The 20542-nt window shown below is 44.6% G+C and overlaps 1 protein-coding gene across 1 annotated transcript in view; it reads left to right on the top strand.

Annotated features, from left to right (window-relative positions):
* GRAMD1C (GRAM domain containing 1C) overlaps positions 1-20542 on the top strand; it is a 51129-nt gene that overhangs the window by 10940 nt on the left and 19647 nt on the right. The window contains exons 3-5 of the mRNA XM_075543458.1: positions 1729-1888; positions 14969-15106; positions 19474-19592. Of these exons, the coding sequence (XP_075399573.1) occupies positions 1729-1888; positions 14969-15106; positions 19474-19592 (417 nt within the window). The remainder of the gene's footprint in view (positions 1-1728; positions 1889-14968; positions 15107-19473; positions 19593-20542) is intronic.

The raw sequence follows: 20542 nt of genomic DNA, 5'->3' as shown, positions 1-20542 counted from the left end.
TTTCCACTCCCATACACCGTTACAGTCTCAGAAACCCATAAGGGAAGGTCTGCCCTGACCGATAATGGTCACTATGAGTCGGAATCGGCACAATGGCAGTGAGTTTGGATTGGGTTTGAGCCTCTGCCAAGGAGACCCTGGGTCTCTTAGGTAAGCGTGCTGGTTTGTATTACACAACTAACTCCCAAGGAAATCAAGTTTTAAATGTTAGCCGTCATCTCTGCTCGGAGGATCAATGCTATGAGTGTTAAAGGCACAAGCCTTTACTAGATTGTGCCCTGGCTCCCAGTTGTTGCCCTGCTCTAGCCTCCCTGTGGCGCTCAGAGCAGCACAGCATCCTACGAGGTGGCAGGATTATATATGCACATTCTGCTCGCCTGTGCCTGCCACACACAGCAAGTGCAGTCAACTCATTTTCTATACGGTTTACATAGGTGTTTTTGCGTTGTCCTATGAAGCCTGGCTATAATACTTCTCTACGTGAATATGAACATCTCAAGGACATTCAAACTCTAATGCCTGGCAGTCAGTTTATTGTTATAATGACCTGTCTTTATTAAACCTTTCCCAGAAAGTCCTGACAGCATCAGCTATTGAATATGTTTTATTGCCGAATTCCTTAACAGTAAGTCAATTGTGTTCATAAGAGTTTACTGTGAGACTGAGTTCCCTTACAGACGCTCTCTCCCCTGCTGTAATCGGATGGGACTTGCTCGCTCTGTTCTCGTTTCCTTTCCTCCTTGGTTACTGATCTTAAGAGATGGGTGAATGCTCGTCCTTGAGATGATGGGGTGGGGATTGTCTGGGGGAAACTTCTCTGGTTTGACTCCTTTCCCTCTTACACCTTGTGTTAGTCCAGGTTGACTAGAGAAACAAATCCTGAGACACTCACATATGTGTAAGAGAGAGTTTTCTATCAAAGAGCTATTGTACATTAAGAAAACATCCCAGCCCAGTCCAGATCAAGTCCCCAAGTCCAACAATAGCCCATATGTAGGATACCAGTCCATCAATTCCTCTTCAGACTCACGCAGCACATGCAATGACCCTGGGTGCAGGAAGATCACAGGCCAAGTGGGTGGGAAGTCTTGTGGATCCAGTGGCGGTGGAAGCATCTTAGCGCTGGTGTGGGTCTCCATGTGGCTCCTCCAGCTCCAAGGCTCTAGCTGCCATCAGCATAGCTCCATGTGGCTTGTCAACAGGAATGTGTCGCAGCACGTGTGAGTGTATCTGGCTTGCAGTGAGCTGTTTCTCTCCTTTGCACCTCCACATGAGGTCATCAAGCTGCGACCTGATTGACAGGCTAGACCCCACCCCTTCTCAAGGTGATGGGAGATTCTGTAATTGCCACACACCTCAAAGAATTCGTGATTCCATCTCTTCGTTCCTCACCCCCTTTCTCTCCTGTTTAAGCGACTCACCTAATAATATTCACTAGCTGTGCTCTTTGACATGAAGTTCTTCATAAATTCGGTGTTCATTATGATAGCAGAAGATGACTTCAGAACAGTATGTACCATTTGTTAATATTTTATATCTTGAACTTCAGGATCATTAGAAATGCGATACAAATATAAACAAAACGCTGCAGCTGTTTTTCAAAGAATAGTCTGTCAAAGCATTCTTACTCTTAAAGCGCTCACCGTAAAATCAAAGCTTATCATCCGATTTCTTTGCCCCCGTCTTTAAACTTGGGTTCTGTGTTTTTCTGTTTTTCTGACCGGTTAGGGGTCAGGAAAAGAGCCCCAAAGTGAGAACCAGATCAAGAGGAGCTCTTCCCTCCCTCCAGAAAAGAGGCTCAGCAGAGAGCCGCCGAAGTCGCTGGGCCTTCACATGAATGAGTATCTTTCCCTGGACAAAAGCAGCAGTTCAGATTCTGTCGATGAAGGTAAAGACTCTTCCTGAAAACGTTAAATCAGAGTTCACCCGTGCCTTTTCCTTTTTACCTCTTCTTTTTTTTAGGTGTGTACAGCTTGAGAATGTATTTGTGTTGTGTATCATCTCCGCTGTTAAGAACCAAAATAAGTCATGGAAATAACACAAAATAACGGAAAGAGGTAGCTAACTTTAACCCATTTCTTCATCCTTCACCAGTCTGGAATTTGAAAATCCCCGTCACATTTATTTAGCTTTTCAAATTCCAAGCCTCTGGTGCGGGACAAGGAGCAGTGGTAATGCATAGGCAAATATGCTAATAAAAATCTGCATGCTCCGCCCATGTAGGCAGCCCTGGAGTCACCTGAATGGGGGCGGCTGTTATTGGTGTGTGCTGTCCAGTTGATTCCAACTCAGAGTCACCCTGGAGGTGTCTCTCGTGCTACTGACAGGATAATGGAATGTGCTGCTTTTGTTAGGCGTGACGAGTCAGGTCCAGCCCTTGGTGACCCAGGGGCAGCAGAATGAAGCCGTGCTGGCCCCGCAGCCTCCTCACAAGTGTTGCCTGTCAGCTCATGGCTGCGGCCACTGTGTCCGTCCAGCTCACTAAGGGTCTTCCTGCTTTTTCTCACTCAGCTTTGCCGAGCATGATGTCCTTCTTCAGGGACAGGTTCCTCTGACAGCATGTCCAAATTCAGGAGACGAAGTCTCTCCGTCTTTCCTTCTAATGAGCATCTGACTGCACTTCTTTCAGGATAGATTTGTTCACTCTTGGCTTTCCACGTGAATTCAATATTCTTTACCAAAACCATAATTCACAGGCATCGGTTTGTCTGTGATCGAGAGAGGCTACATCTAAAGCCTTGCAGCTGTTTACCTACAGAGCTAGGATTGGTGACCAGGTCTCCCAATTCAGTGATCATTTTACTTCACCCCAATAATTCTCTGGCTCTTTTTCCTTTTCCTCATTTTTTTTTAAGTCACCTTAGCTTTGATGACTCCATAGAAGCCTATTTTGTGTATAATTGTAGTTATAAGGCACAAGTGTCTAAAGGGTGAGCAATCAGCGATGGATGCTCATGAAACTTAATGGGTAGCTTCTAAATGGGAGAAGAGGAGATTTTAAGAAGTTCTAGAAAATCTCAATCAGCAAATGGGATTTTAAAAAAAGTAACATTAGTACTTCTCCAAAGGATACTCGACTTTCTGTGAGTGTGTGAAGACACAAGCAGTTGACTTTCAAGTGGTTATATTTTAGCTTAAAGGGATGAAGTCTTTGTTTGTTTTTTCCATGTATGAGGATACTTTTATTTTTTTTAAACATTTTATTGGGGGCTCGTACAACTCTTATCACAATCCATACATACATCAGTTGTGTAAAGCACATCTGTACATTCTTTGCCCTCATCATTTTCAAAGCGTTTGCTCTCCACTTAAGCCCTTTGCATCAGGTCCTCTTTTTTTTTCCCCTTCCGAATGAGCCCTCACTGGGTGGTGGGCGGCTGATGGCAAAGGCTGTGGTTTAAGCCCAGTGGCTCCACAGGAGAAGGACATGGCCATCCGCTCCTGTAAAGATGAACTGTCTAAGGAGCTGTTTGGGGTTTCAAGGTGTTACAGGGGGCCTTGTGATGGCTGGGGTTTGGTTTTTGGGTGGGATGAGCTTGGGACAGTTCATTACGGTGCCTTCTGAATGTGCTTTGCTTTTACTCAAGTTCAACCACCATTTAATGTCAATCCAATCTAGGAGGGTCATGCGATAGTTGACATTTATTAGGAAGACAAACAATACCGTTCTACAGAACATTAAAAAGCAACTGATCTGGTTTTAGAGGCTTGACGGACGTTTAGCTTGATTGCTACGTAATGATAACATTTATCAGAATCATGACACCGTCTAACCATCGGGTCCTGAGTTATCTCAGGACATAGCACCCCTTCTTAACAACCCAAATTATGATCAGATTGAGAAAACAAAACCAAGAGCAGGCCCGGTGAAGACCACACTGTCACCTGTAATGCTGTTAGCGATGAGGTTGGAGGCCGTAGGAGTAAGAGAGCTCATGCGTTGCTAAGTGAGCCATAGATTGAGCTGGACTTGGCCACGCAGTTGGCGGCCAGCCTTGACCTCCACCCCAGGTGGAGGAGTGATTGCTTCTGGAAGAGCATCAGGTTCTGTGGGGACCTACCTCCCCAAAGGAAACAGGACAGAGGTGTATCCCCCATGCTCCTCCCACCTTTACTTGTCATATCCTGGTGGGCGGAGTCAACAAAGGGTGGGAAGAGAAGTTGGGATTTACTGACTCTACTTACTCACCTTGGAAGGAGTGAGACGGTTCCACTGGCATTGCTTGTAATGCACAGTTAACCACAATATTGAGGTACTCAAAGGAAACCATTTCCCCAGCCATTCCAAATAAATGAAAGTTTACTATGCTAGCACGACCCTTCCCTAATTTAAGATTCAGATTTTTGAGATTTATTATATTAAGCAATCCTTTTATTTGGGGGCTCTTACACGCTCTTATCACAATCCATCCTACCATTGTATCAAGTACATTTGCACGTACATTGCCATCATCCTTTCCAAAACATTTTCTTTCTCTTGAGCCCTTGGTATCAGCTCCAGTTTTCCCCCTCTCTCCCCCACCCTCCTGCTCTGGTGAACCCTTGATAATTTGTAAATTATTTTTATTTTCATATTTTAAACCATCCCCTGTGTCCCTCCATCTATGTTTCTGTTGTCTTTTCCCCAGTGTGTGTGTGTGGGGGGGGGTATATGTGGGGTGTTATATATAGATACAGATCATTGCAATTGGTAACCCCTTTCTTCCCCTTCTCCCCCCACCTTCTCCCTACCCTGATGGTATTGCTACTGTCATTATTGGACCTGAGGGGTGTATTTGGCCTGGATTCTGTGTGTCAAGAGCTCTTATCTGTACTAGTATACATGCTCTGTTCTAGCCATATTTGTAAGATAGAACTGGGGTCATGATAGTGGGGAGGAGGATGCATTAAAGAACTAGATGAATGTTGTATGTTTCATTGATGCTATACTGCATCTTGGCTGACTTGTCCCTTTCTTGTGACCCTTCCATGAGGGGATGTCCAGTTGTCTACAGATGGGCTTTGGGTCTCCATTCCAACCCCACCCGATCCCTGAGTTTGCATCGGTATGATTGTTTGTTTGGGGTCTTCTGATGCCTGATACCTGATCCTGTCGACACCTCATGATCACATGGGTTAGTGTGCTTTTTCCATGTGGGCTCTGTTGCTTCTCTGCTATATGGCCACTTGTTTAACCTCAAGTCTTTAGGACCCCAGATGATATATCTTGTAATAGCCAGGCACCATCAGCTTTCTTCACCACTTTATCTTATGTACCCCTTTTGTCTTCAGGATCGTGTCGGGAAAGTGACCATCATAGAATGACAGGTTATTAGAACAAAGTGTTCTTGCATAGAGGGGGTCTGTCTGCTACCTTAACACTTAACCTATAAATATATGTACATAAACCCATGTCCCTATCATTATATATAAATATATTCACATTTGTGCATGTATTTATACCTTTATGCTTCCTCGTTCTTTCTTCTATTTACTTTTACTTTTCTCCTGTCCCATTATCATGTTCGACCTTCATTTGGCTCTCTGTACTTCTCGGCTACGTTGCACTTGACCAATCCCCACCAGGCATTCTATGATCTCTTGTTGTTCCCTTTTCCCTGAGTTTCTTGGCTTCCCCTCTTCCCCCCCCCCACCCCGCCACCTCCTCCTCTTCCCTGTCCCCTGAGAACCACTGATCCTGTTGTTTTCTCCCCGGGATTATTTATCCTGCCTATCTTACATAGATAGACATGAAAGAAAAAAAAAAAAAGAAAAGCAACAAGACAAAAAATAGCCGATGAATAGTTCCAGGTTGACTCATATGAATGTTCTCTGATCAGATGTGATGCGGTGCCAAGCCCTGCCCTCCCCCACTTCCCCCACCCCACCCCCCACTGAGCCCAAAGTCTATTTTCAGAATTCCTTGGGGACTTTGTTGCTTTGCTCCCCTGGCTGCTCTGTTGCACTCCCTTTGAGTTATGCCCTGGTGCATGGGTGAGGGGGCAGCACCCCTGTTGTGGAGCTATTGGGGTTTTCATTGTTTAGAATCATGTCCTCTTCAAATAATGATAGTTTCACCTCTTCCTCCCCCAGATGAATGCCTCTAATGTCCTTTTGTTGTCTTATGTTGTTAGCTAGGACCTCCAGTGTGATGTTGAATAGAAGTGGGGACAAGGGGCACCCACGTCAAGATTCAGATTTTAAAAAGATGTTTTACACCCCCTCCAAAGCACACGCGATCAGTTTGCCACCCTGCCTTTGGAGGTGAGAAAGAGATGATAGAGATCCGACATTTCTTGTCTTGAAGATATGTGATGTAGACGCTGTAAATAGTCTACCTTCTCATCACCAAGACCACAAAACCAAATCGAGAGAGGCATCAAAGGAGAGAATATCATGAAAATGAAAAATAGTTGCTCACAGGGAATTTATATAGAAAATTATGTTTTTTCCCCTTTTCCTCAGCGAGTCCCAATAATCTGGGGTTTACCAGAGTTTAAGGATTTTTGGGGTTTTGAATTGGCATCATGATTGACATTGACGTGAGCGAAGTAGGAGACCGAGGGGAAGAGCAACCTGAGTGGCTACTTTGAAAGGTCAGGAACGAGGACACCCCAGTGACTCTGTCGCCTTCCCTGTGCCCTGTTGGCGGTGCTCGGGATCTTTGTAGCGGGAGCGCTATGGTGCTTTGTCGCTGTTGGACGTGACTGCATTTGCTCGTCCAGTTTTGATTTAGATGTGGCTGTGGGACACCGACGTGCCCTCTAATTGAACAAAACCCTCCACAAACATAAATAAAAACCCACCCGTTTCTGAAAACCACAGAGTGCATTGAGAAGACCATTGTTAAGCTATTTAGAGGAGATGATTGGGAGAAGTTTTCCCAAGGGATCAAGCCTCCCAAGTTACTGGATTCTTTGCCAATGTCACACTCACTCGCGCTTTGTATGCAGCAAAGCACGAATTAGTCACACCCGTATAACAAGCCAGGAAAGAACTAGACAGAGCTACCCTGGCACCCAGTGGCCAAGTAGGTAAGTGACACCAGATCAAGGAATGTTTTGTTGGTGGCCTTTGTCACCTACCCTTCAAAGAATGGTCCTTGAAAAGCAGTTTTATTTTTTAATTCCGTTGAATGCCTCTTGAATTAGCACTGATGATGACTTACATAAAGCACAGCGCAAGAACTCGTGGAATGTCTAGACCAGGGGTCCTCAAACGTTTTGAACAAGGGGCCAGTTCGCTGTCCCTCAGACCCGTTGGAGGGCCAAACTCTAGTTAAAAAAAAACTATGAACAAGTTCCTATGCACGCTGCACATATCTTATTTGGAAGTAAAAAACAAACAGGGCAAAAACACCCAGCGGGCCGGATAAATGTCCTTGGCGGGCTGCATGTGGCCCGCGGGCCGTAGTTTGAGGACGCCTGGTAGACTCTGGAGACGTGCCCTGTCTAGAAATACAGGCTCGACAAAGGTTAGTTTCTGTTACTCAGGTGAACTCTTGCCTCTTGCCGGCCCGGTGAAGACTGGCTTACAGCACCTAGAGCCTGCATGTAAACATTCAGCCTTTTAAAACACCCGTGGAGGTATTTGAAAAACAGGGCTGTGGAAGGACCACTTTTCCTTATTAGATGATCACTAGCTAATAAATCAGGTCCTCCAACTGCCATTCCTGAGACTTTCCAAAATCTTAGTTTGATCTCAGGTGTTGAGTGGCCATTATAACAAGTCTGGGCACTAGGGGTTCCGGAGGGGTTCCGGAGTAGAATTCTTGCCTCGCACGTGAGAGACCTGAGTTCGATGCCCAGCTAATGCCCCTCCCGTATAGCTGTTATCCATCTGTGGCGGCTTCTGTGTGGTGGTGATGTTAAAAGGATTTCAACGCAGCTTCCAGAGCAGGGCGGACGAGGAAGAAAGGTCTGCAATCTACTTCGGAAGATCAGCCAGTGTCGACCTGCCTAGTGGACCACAACAGGCGGTCCTCCCGTCACTGGTCTCTGGAGTGAGGCGGGCCAGGCGGTGTTTCATTCATGAGTGGACTGGATGGTAATTCACACACACACACACACACACACACACACACCAGCAGAATGCAGCAGTAGTTGAAGCTGTGTGGACACTTGAAGTCAGTGACCTGGGAAGACAGTGACAGAGGTCAACTGTAGCCAATCCTCCCTAGCAAATTAGACAGGGTGGAGGCTGAGGGAGTCAGCTTTTAAAAATCTAACATCATTTCACTTAAAATTATTTTGAATCCACCATTGCGAGCAGACTCCAGAAGAAAATGAGAGCATTTCCCCGTCCCCTTTCTCTGCCAGCCCTAAGCTATCAGGAGAGGAGCCATGGGCAGCCTTGTTCTCGAGTCTCCCTCTAGACGCTGGTGTCCCTGAGAGAAGTGAAGAAAGCAGAGCATCCTGAGATGTCTCACAAGGGACCTAAAACGATCGCAAGCCCAGTTCCTTGCTTGCAAAAATTAATGGAAGCCAAGATAGGCCAGGTGAGCCCAGAATCGGCTATGCCCTACACAGGGATATTTCCACAGTCCTAGAAATGGAATATGGAAAAACAAAAGCCAGTAATCATTGTTATTCTGTGTTAAACTGTATTGCTAATTTAGGCTTTGCCGTGGGATAACTCGTAGACCAAGCTCTAGAACCTTCTTCTAACGGGTTGCTGTTGATAGGTTGTTGTTAGGTTCCGACTCATGGAACGAAACACTGCCCGGTCCTGCGCCATCCTCACAATTATCCCTCTGTGGGAGCCCACTGGGGCACCACCGTGTCGGTCCATCTTGTCAAAGGTCTTCCTCTTTTCCGCTCCCCCTTTCCTTTACCAAGCCTGCTGTCCTTCTCCAGGCTCTGATCTCCCCTGACAATGTGTCCAAAGCATGTGAGCCGCAGTCTCACCAGCCTGGTCCCAAAGCAGCACTCTGAGCGCACTTCCTCCAAGACTTCACCTAGCCCAGCAGTTGCCAACCTGTGGGACTTCCCAGCCAAAGTCACGTGCATTGAGAACATGGGACTCCCCAGCTAAAGTCACGTGCATTGAGGACGGAGGCTGCCTGAAGCAAAGGGGGGACTGGGTGCCCACAAAGAGCAAAACTGGAATCCATGCATAGCTGACAGAACCAGATGAAGTCAAGGCAAAGCCAAGCAAAAAGCTAAAGAACAATCAGAATGCCCAGGGTTGCTTATCCATTCCAAAAGGTGACGATACACAGGGCGCCGGGCAGTCAGAGGAAAAGCCAGAAACTGGCCCAGCGGTCGGCAGACTCTTGAGACGAGCCGGCCCTGACCTTCACGGCAATTTAAACATTATTTGAGAGTCATATACACGTATTTATTTTACAAACAGATGAAGCACCATGATCTGAATAATACCCTTTAAAAGTCTCCAGTTTTATTGCCGAGTCACACGCACGACCGAAAGAGCCACAAGTGACCAGAGCGCCTCAGTGTGACTCCGGAACGAGGCCAGGGACGGAGCCACGAGACGAGGCCTGGCACTTACCTGAGTGGAACTTTTGAACACGGCCCTCCAGTCCGAATCCCAAAGCAGCAGGACACCAGGTTTTAGAAACGGAGAGCTGTAACTTGTCGTGTGTGTCCTTAGCCGCACAAACTCCAAGCCGACTGCGCCTCAGCCCACCCCGCGCAGTTCTCGAGAGTGCTTTCTGCTTGGCCGTTGCCCCTGTGCTTCCAGACGGGCCTGTCTCACTGCATTACCCGCTTGCAGAAGGATCTGTTGGAAGCCACGGGTCTTCTCTTTTGAAAGTAGTAACCCTCACTAACTCAGTCGCTGATAGCGATGTTACTGACGATGTCAGGGGATGGTGGTGAGCAGCTCCCTACGAGAGTAGAACTGTCCCCTCGGTTTTCCTGGGCTTTATAGGAGCAGGACCCCCAGGGATGTCTCCTGTGGGCCTGCTGGGTAGATGCCAACCACCAGCCTCTCAGGTGGCTACTGAGCACTTGACCATTGCACCACCAAACCCAAACCCAGCGAAAACCACCTCACTGCCATTGAGTAGGTCCCGACTCATGACGGCCCTATAGGGCAGGGTGGAACTTCCCCCGTGGGTTTCTGAGACTGGAACTCTCTATGGGAGTCGAAAGCCTTGTCTGTCTCCCTCAGAGCTGCTGGTGGTTTTGAACTGCTGACCCTGTGGCGAGCAGCCCAGTGAGTAACCGCTACACCATCAGGACCCCTTTGCATCCCAGGGCTCCTTATATTTTGAATAGGAGGCTCGAAAGTACCACGGATTTTATGAGTATTTCCAAAAGTGGAAATAGTTATACATTTTTACATCCCCCAAAATTTACATTCAAGAGGTAATATTGTCGCCGATGAAAACATGGTTGAATTGGCAAACTTTACAATATGCTTTTACCACATGCGCACACACAAAAGATATAGCTGTTCATCTGCAACATATAATAGGAAACAATGAGACCACAAATTTGCTTTTAATCAGGCACAATTCAGGACATCTTATCTTCTAATGGAGTTTAAATGACATTTTTAAATGAAGATTTTTGAAAAATCATTTTATTGGAGCTCATACAACTCTTTTTAAAAGTTATTTTAAAAAGAAAAAATCATTTTATTGGGGTTCATATAACTCATCACAATCCATCCATCTATCCATCCATCCATCCATCCATCCATCCATCCATCCATCCATCCATCCATCCATCCATCGTGTCAAGCACATTTGTACATTTGTTGCCATCATTTTCAAAACATTTTCTACTTGAGTCTTTGGTATCAGCTTCTCATTTATCCCCCTCCATCCCCAACCTCCCTCCCTCAATAACCCTTGGTAATGTATAAGTTATTCTTTTTTTCCATCTCTTACACTGACCAATGTCTCCCTTCACCTACATTTCTGTTGTCCATTTCCCTGGGAAGGGGTTATATGTAGATCGTTGTGATTAGTTCCCACTTTCTCCCCCCACCTTCCCCTTCCTCTCCTGGTATCGCTACTCTCAATATTGGTCCTGAAGGGTTTTCTGTCCCGAGTTCCATGTGTTTTCAGCATTTATCTATACCCATGTACATGCTCTGGTCTAGCCAGATTTGTAAGGTAGAACTGGGATCATGATAGTGTGGAGGAGGAAGCACTAAAGAGCTAGAGGAAAGTTGTATCTTTCATCGATGCTATACTGTACCCTGACTGGCTTGTTTCTTCCCTGAGACCCTTCTATAAGAGGGGATGTCCAATTGCCTGCAGATGGTCTCTGGGTCTCCATTCCACACTGCTCCTCATTCACAATGATATGATTTTTTGTTCTGGGTCTTTGATGCCTGATACCTGATCCTATCAACACCTCATGATCACACAGGCTGGTGTGCTTCTTCCATGTGGGCTTTGTTGCTTTCAGCTAGATGGCCGCTTGTTTTCCTTCAAGCCTTTAAGACCCCACATGCTATATCTTTTGATAGCAGGGCACCATCAGGTTTCTTCACCACATTTGCTTATGCACCTGCTTTGTCTTCAGCGAACGTGTTGGGAAGGTGAGCATCATGGAATTCCAGGTTAATAGAACAAAGTGTTCTTGAGTTGAGGGAGTACTTGAGTAGAGGCCCAATGTCCATCTGCTACCTTAATACGAAGCCAATAAATATGTGTACATAGATCTATTTCTCCATCGTCATATATAAATATATTTACATATGCACATACTTGTATTTAGTCCATAATTCCCCTCTGCCTCCCAGTTCTTTCTTCTATTTCCTTTTACTTTCCTCTTGTCCCACTATCATGTTTAGCCTTCATTTGGGTTTCAGTAATTCTTCTCAGTTATATTGCCCTTGATCAAGCCCTACCAGGCCTCCTTCACTATCCCCACCATTGATTTTAGATCACTTGTTGTTCCCTTGTCCCTGTGTTTTTTAACACCCACTTCCTTTCCCTCTCCTCCCCCTCTCCCGTGTCCCCTCTGGAACTGTCGATCCATTGCTCTCCTCCAGATTGTTTATCCCTCCTATCTTATCTAGAGAGACATGCAGAGAAAACAATAAGCATAAAAACAAAACAACGACAAAAAAGAAAAGCCTATAAATAGTTCAAGGTCTGTTTGTTGACCTTTAGGAGTGTTTTCTGGTCAAGTCTGGTGGGGTGCCACCCTTGACCCCACAATCTATTTTTGGTGTTCCCCAGGACTTCATTGCTCTGCTCTTCTTGCTGTTCTGTTGCACAACCTTAGTGTTTCACCTTGGTGTGGTGGAGTCAAATTGGGCACAATTCCTGTCTCCAATGTTGTCCCCCATAGCACTATGGGTCAGTGAGGGACGTCGTGATTGACAAAGAGTTTACAAAGCACCTGATCAACATTCTCCAAACATGCCAAGGTCATAAAAGACAAGGCACTCCTGAGAAACTGCTATAGATCGGAGAAGATTAAGGGGCGATAACAATGAAATGGAATGCATGTTAGGTTGGATGCTGATACTGAAAAAGGACGTTACTGGAAAAAAAATTTGAGTGCAGTCTAGTTTTTGGTGGTGGTTGTCTTCCGACTCATAGCAACCCTACAGGACAGAGGAGAATCGTCTCGCTGTTTTTTCAAGACTGTAATCTTTCTGGGAGCAGATTACCCGCCTCCCCACTAGGTCTTATCTCCTTCATGTAGACTTGCTGGTGGATTCCAACCACTGACTTTTCAATTCATAGCCAATGACTTAATCCTTGTGCCACCAGGCTTCCAGGTCATTTTATATCTAACATTGTTCCACAAAAAACAGGTCAAAGTGCAATTCAAAGTGCTACTAAAAAAACACACACACCTTAAGACATTTTAAACACAGTCATGTTTTCATTTAAAAACATTAACCTAATACTTATGTGTCAGATACGATGTACACTGGTGACTAAAACTGAGGCGGCCCCTACTTGGTTGGAACTTAGAATGTAATGCAGGAGAGAGACGATCCGCAAGTTCAAAGGCCTATACGATATAATTGCCGAGGTAGGATAGATTCTGTGAAGGTCAGTAGATTCATCTGCAGTTGCTTTGCTTCCTTTGTGATTATTTTAATCAAGTTTACAATGAACTGGTGTTGCTTCTGTGTCAGAAAAAGCTATTTTCTCAAACCTAAATGCCTTTTCCACAAAGCCTTAGCAAATCACCCAGTGTCTGTGATTCATTCTCCCCCTAAAGGAGCTATTGTTTGACATTGGCCGTGAATAGTTCCAGCGTACATGTAATGTTCTTCTAGAGAGAAGGTAAATCAACATCTACATGATTCCCCCGAAGATGTTTGTACCTGTAGAAAAATAAAGAAGCACAAGCCACTTAATGAGGAAGAAATAGGGGTTGTTGATGGCAGCGCGGGAGCCAGAAGCCGGAAGACTCCGTCGAACTCTCAGACCCATGTCCTTCTAATGTACCAGGCTGCTTCCCTTAGGTTACTATTGAGTTGGAGTTCTGAAATGTGAGAGGCTTGACATAGTTCTTTTTTTCTCCTTCTTTTTCACATAGTTCTTGTAGGGCATGATCTTCAAATAATAATAACTAATTTCACTCCTGAAGTCATCAAACTTACAGCTTAGATTGCTTCACACTATTTCTTTTACTTTCTCAGGCTACTGTTTCTTGCTGGGTTTTTTTTTTTTTGAGTTCTTTTAAGTTAAACTCCTAGTATTCTGGGATAAAGTATATGTACTGGGGAGGGGGTGTAGGTTTAAATTCCAGCTCTGACACAGAGCCTTGGCAGTTGACTTCTGTCTGTGCCTCGGTTTCCTCGTCTCCAATGGAGAGGATGATCTTATAGGGTTTGGGTGAGGATGAGTTAATACTTATAAGGTTCTTACTGCGATGGCTGACATGTATGTATGGCCTAACTCAGATGCAGATTCTAAGGCAGAGGAAAAACAGCGAATGGACATTTCATCTTCATTTGGCACTACAAATTTTCAGTGCCGTTGTCATGATCAAGTCCCCCAAATGCAGTGTTACCTGAGCATCATTTCAGTTAGAAGAGTGCTTTTCAGAACAGGTTTTTTTTTTCTTAGATGCCTGATATTGAGAATAAATCCACTGCCATCGAATCTAATTCATAGAACCCTATCTAAACACCAAACTTCCCGCCAGTGAGCCAATGCCAACTCAGCGACCCTATAGGACAACGTAGAACTTCCCCACCGGGTTTCTGAGACTTCCATCTTTGCAGGACAACGGCTGACCTTGAGGTTAGCAGCCCAGTGTGATGGTGCCAACGGGCAGAACACAGCTGCTGCTTGCCGTTTCCAAGACTACCAGTCTCAGTGTGCACAGACAGCGTCCTTTCGCGTCCTTCCACACAGCGCCTGGTGGACCTGAACAGGCCACCTTGCGGTCAGCAGCCCAACACTTACCCTGTGGCGCCACCAGGGCCATTTGAGATTGAAAATCAGTTGTGAGCATGGAGATCCTTGTCCTGGAGGAGTCCTCGTTACTGAAGTCGGAGCGTTACACACCAGCAAGCTCAGGTTTGCAGCCCACGCGGCTGTTGCTGATGCACTGGTTGCTGCCGCACGTCCCTTGTCACCCTTGAAATAGCACCGAGGTTCCTTTGTGGTTTAGCACTTGAAAGGTCGATCAGAAGTAGTTTAATTAGAGAATGAGCGCCCCCTGCTGGTGCCATTAGTTAAGCACTGGACTCCTAACTGAAAGATCGTGGGTTCAAATCCAGCAGCTGCTCTTTCGGTGAAAGATGAGGCTCTCTGCTCCTGAAAAGAGACACGGCCTCGGAAACCCTATGTAGCGTCGCTATGGCTTGGAATAATCAACTCAGTGGATGTGAGTTGTTTGTTATAATTAGTTATAGTTATCTAGAGCATATATAAATATCTATCTATCTATCTCCAATTTGGAATGTTAATAGTATGTTAGAGTGTGCTATTTGCTGTAATCACATTTAAAAAGTGTTTTGTGCCCCCTCCAAAAGTAAGCTTTAATTGATGCCTTTAATTTTGCTTCTGTGTTCTTGTTTTTCTTCCTCCCAGAAAATACTCCTGAGAGAGATCTCCATGGCAGGCTTTATATCAACCGTGTTTTTCATATCAGTGCTGAGAGGATGTTTGAATTGCTCTTCACCAGTTCCCGCTTTATGCAGAGATTTGCCAATTCTAGAAACATACTAGGTGAGTTTTTTGTTCTTTCGTAGCGTCAAATTTGGGAGAATTCAATTATCCTTAGAGGGTTGAGCCTATATAAACAACGGTTTTATGTTGTCAGGGAAAAGATAAACAAAATGTTAGGCATTGATTTTATTATGGTGGTTTACAAGCTAGTGTTTAAATGCTTTGGTTACGTTCACATGTAAATAGTGAATTGTTTAATTAAGCAGATCCTGCTTATGATTACTTTATTGAATTAAGGCTACATTTATACATTAAGTTCAAACGAGCTCTTTTGAACAACTGGATGTGTAGAAGCTAGTGTGAATTGATCAAACCAATGTACAAAATTGTTTAATACTATCTATTGCTATTGGAGATATTCTTTAGGAGTGTATACTGTCTCCTGAGTACACCCTCCTCCAAACTATGCACACACACCTGCTGAATAATGTATTACAGTGTTCACAGCGGCATTATTTATGATAGCCAACAACACAAAATGCCTCTAAGGCCCATCAGTAACAATGAATAAACACAGTGTGTATGGTCACACAGAAGAACAACATACTGCAATGGGCGGGTGGTTGCGGCACACTACTGCTATTTGTAACAATATGAGTACATCTCAAGGATGTATGTTCAGCAAAAGAAGCCAGACATAGAGCATGTGCATACTGTGTGATTCCATTATACAGTGTTCCAAACAGGTAAAACTCATTTGTGGAGAAAAGGTCAGAATAGCGTGGTCCCTGTTGTAGAAAGAGGGGCGCATCCAAGAGGCCAGTTAAGCTCTCGTCGACCTTCATCTGATTGGTGTAGCACAGGCTCAAGAGTCTCCTTTGTGGAAATCATGGAACCGTCTCTGAGACTCGTGTCTGTGGTGCTTCCCACTGCCGTCGAGTTGATGCCGACTCAAAGGGAGTATATAGGACAGGATGGAACTGCCCTGTGAGTTTCTGAGTCCATAATTCTTCATGGGAGTAGAAAGCCTCGTCTTTCTCCTGAGGAGTGGCTGGTGGTTTCGAACTGCTGACCTTGCAGTTCACCTCCCAATCAGTGACCACTATGCCTCCAGGGCTCCTTCTGTGGTGTATGCTTCAGGAGAAAAAGCACACAACAAAGTCCCCTTTACAAAGTTAGGTCTACTTATGAAAGGACTTCACTCACTATGGGTGAAAAGTTTCTATTTTGCTAAATATTCAAATACAGCTATAGCTAGTGTGAAGCTCAGTTTAATCCTAGTATTTAAAGATATTTATTAAACTTTGACAGCAAATAGCTTGCTGTATAAAATTAGGAAACAACAAGAGCAGAGATTCTTATAAGATGAATCACAAGAAATTAAAGCTATTCTGTATAGTTTACAATCTAGCCATTTTACTAATCACTAGATAGTATTCCTTTGTTTGCAGATTTTACATGAACATGGTTAAACATTCAGAAATTATATTGTTGATAAGGTATACAAATTTCTCCTCCTTATTCAGAAGAAGTAGGAATTTCTAGTTGATAGCTATTGCTTGAATTGTGGTTACAGTAAGAGTCTCATGAATTACAAAACAAAACAAGAAACTTTTTTCTTATTCTGATGATCAAAGTTTAAAGACTGGAGGATCTGAGAGAGAGAAATCTTCCTCTTTACTCTGTAGCTTACATATCTGTTCTGGGTCTACTTTATGTCTGCTTGCTATCCATTCTTCACGGGAAGACTTTGTTTTTCCCAAACACTTGAATGCAGGATCCGCTCCCTTTTCTAAGGCGACACTCCCCGGCTCACTGCTATTTCTGGAGTGGAAAAGGCCCCTGAGGAGCCTGTGTTGTTGGTCCACAGCCACAGCGGCATTTGTTAGCTGATGCCGTCTCTGGCTTCAGTGTCTGTGGGTGTTCGGGCCTGGCGGTGGCCAGAAGCCTCGACCAACAGAGCACCGTGTTCTGCCCTGAGAACTTGTTCCCTGATACTCAGATTTGCATTTCTAGAAAAAAACACCTTTCAAAGCCTTATTATTATTTTTTTACTTGTTTTAAAATTGTAAATAATTTTTTGGTATAACCAACTGATTACTTATGAACTTAATACAATTCCAGTATTAGCATAGTTATTGATAAATCTATGGTCTTTTTATTTTTAATCAGAGAACTTTTAACTAGGCCTTTAAAAAATCTTTATTTAAGCTCTGTGACACTATTTTTGTCATTAAAGCTCAAGTTTAAGTCTATTTTTAACTCAACTTTTGAACGTTGGCGAAACCCAGACCTTCGGAAAAGTTGCATGAATTTTGTAATGAAATCCCTATACCTGTACTTTGACTGTTTTATATTAAAAAAATCCTGCAAATGTTTCTACTATAATCTCTGGGGTCTAAAAATTTTTTTTTAATTACTTCAGCTCAGTATATACAAAAAAAAATCCTCATGTACCTTTTTGTATACTGTTACCATTTTTTGTTACAATTTCATCCCAGGGTTTTTGGTTTGTTTGTATTATGATCAACGTTACTTCATCTTGGGGGATGGCCATGTCAAGGCAGTGCTAACTAGATGATGCTCGGGCACCTGATGTTCAGTGGGCTTGCCGACAACACTGGTGGCAATTCAAGTGGGCCATAGCGGAGAGGCAAAGCTGTCCCTCTGACTTTGCTCATTGATTGCACTGTGGAAGCGTGTGTAGGCTTCACAGCACAGTTGAACGGAGTCTCGACAGTCTCCGTTTCTGATGACTGTAACAGCGGGGTCTTAGCACTCTCCTGATGCAGGCTGACGTGTGACCAAAATGATCTTCTGAACAGTGTTTCAGAGTTCATTATAGGCCTCATTGAGGTGCCCAAGAAACCTGGCGTAAGGCTGTCCTGAGGGCGGCAAGCATGATGACTGTACACTGTATCTACTGTACACAGTAGATAACATGACTGTCCGCCCTGCGTGTCCTGTGCTCCGGCTGGTCGCTGCGGTCCCGTGATGTCCTCCCGGTTGTTCCTAGGCCTGAGCCCATTTGGCAGCCACTGTGTGCATCGATCTCATCGAAGGCCGTCCTCTTTTTCCTCCTCCCTCCTCTTCACCAAACGTGATGTCCTTCTCCAGGGACTGGTCTCTCCTGTTAGCATGACCAAAGGACAGGAGACAGAGTCTCACCATCCTTGCCTCTAAGGCGCTTTCTAGCTGTGCTTCTTCCCAGGCTGATCCGTTTGTTCATTTACCAGTCCATGGTACCTTCTATATTATTTGCCAACACCATAATTCAAAGGCATCCATTTTCTTTGGTTTTCTTTATTCAGTGCCCAAATTTCACATTGCATATGAGGCCACGGACAACACCAGGGGTTGGCTCGGCCACACCCAGTTGGTCTTGTTAGCTTTTTAATTCAGTGAACAAGATGTTGCCATATGTCCCAAGAGGCAGTGTCAGTAGCGCTCCTTAAATCCCTGGCCCTTGTGATATAAGAGAAATGGAGTGAAATTGGCTGTATTGTCAGGTCTTACTTTGATGAAGGATAATGGATTCAATAAAAGCCCCTAGAGTTCGGACTGGTGATGGCGCAGTTGCCAAACACACCGAGAGATTAATTGCCTGAGTCCATTTGGGCTAAAGACATTGGGTGAGCTAGTCAGGTCTGTGAATGGACTTCATGATACGCTTCTCTCTGCTTCCCTTGCATTCGGCTTCTATAAAATTGACCCTCCCTGGGTAGCGCTGTGCTGCAAAACTATTTCTGTTCTACGTGTATTTTTATTCACGTGTGCCATTCCAACGCAAGACCAAGGAGAAATTTGATTCGTATCTTGCCGTGAATGCTCAGCACAGGCCCGGTCCCTCCGGCCTTCTGCATGAAGACAGGGCTACTTTGTCACGTGCATTACATCTCCTTACTTTGATTAAAGATTTCTGCAGAGAAGCGATTACATTACATTGCGAATCTGACATGCGATTGCTCCACAAGGTGGGATCAAAATCGTATTGTTTTGTAACAACCGGTAAGATGTCTTTCAAGGCTTGGCCTAAGTCACTGATGGGGATGTTGAAGGGTAGTTCTGTCTTTGTTGGAGAAGGCCCTGAACTTTTCTCTTCTGTTGCCCTGGGACCATAAAAAGGCCACAGCTGAATCAAATGGAAAGTTGTGTATTTTCAACAAAGTGAAAATGTATTACAAGAAAGTATTCGATAGTAAGTAGATCAGATAAGGGTGTAAGAAGGGTGCTTAACATTTGTGTTTTCAGGGTGCTTAACATTTCATCCCCCTTTTCTTTAAGGCTAAGCTTATCATGCAAATTGCAAGGAGGTTCAAAAATAAAAGTTTGAATAATTCGAAAACTACCTTTTTTTTTATTCCCGTGGGAAGCCATCCCCTTCGTGTTTGTAGAAGTAACTCACTTCCTCTGTTTGTTGTGATTAGATGTGGTATCTACCCCCTGGAATGCAGAAGCTGGAGGGGACCAGCTGAGAACCATGACCTACACAATCATCCTTAATAACCCGCTCACTGGAAAATGCACCACGGCTACGGAAAAGCAGGTATGTCTCCCCGGTCCGTATCCAGAAGAATCAGGCATGTGGGAAGAGGGAAGACTGAGAAGCTAATGACTTGTCCTCATTACAGGCCTCGCTATTAACCCATCTGATTCCATGAATTTTAAACTTCATCTGGAGCCTGCTATTATGATGATTATTTTTAAATTACAGAGTTGTGTCCATTATAAGGCAAAAGCTTATGAGTGCCCGCTGTGCCAAGTGGAACACAGCCTGTTAAAGGACCCCAGGCTAAACTACTTAACCACTTTCATTAAGACTATGAGAGAGAGAGAGAAAGAGAGAGAGAGAGAGAGAGAGAGAGAGAGAGAGAGAGAGAGAGAGAGAGAGAGAGAACATAAAAGAAAGAACACACATACTTGGAATGCCTGTTCTCACCAACAGCCTGGTTGACCGCTCCTTCTGTGGGGAAGCAGGCCCTCACACACATTTCCAGTGTAGGATGGAAAAATCACCACACTCCAAATGGAGGAAATTTTACATGTGGATTTTCCCTTTGATCTAACGATGGTACTTCTAGGACTCTAGATCCAACATGTGCTTGGTAGCACATGAATTGACATATATGGAATCTGCTCATGCGGCACTGTTTGAACGGCGGAAACCCACCCACACCCCCAAACGCCCCTCAAGAGAGAACGAACTGGAATGATTGTGGCACACCCATACGCGGCAGTCATCAAGAGAAAGGAGGTTGATTTCTAGATAGCGCTGTGGCGTGTCCTCTAGCATATTACTAAATGAAAAAGCTAAGTGCAAAATGATGCGACAGTATGTGCAGTATGCTGTCTGTATCTAAGAAGGGAGCATGCGTATGGATACGCAGCGTAGAAGGAAAATCAAGATGAGCAAAACGACTCTCTTTGGGGGGCCAGAAGGGGCAAGGCTGGACGCTGGAACTCTATAAATGTACCTGGTTTTATAATTGACTTTGA

The sequence above is a fragment of the Tenrec ecaudatus genome, chromosome 2 (assembly GCF_050624435.1).
Source record: "Tenrec ecaudatus isolate mTenEca1 chromosome 2, mTenEca1.hap1, whole genome shotgun sequence".
NCBI lineage: Eukaryota > Metazoa > Chordata > Mammalia > Afrosoricida > Tenrecidae > Tenrec > Tenrec ecaudatus.
This window is presented reverse-complemented; position numbering and strand designations above follow the sequence as displayed.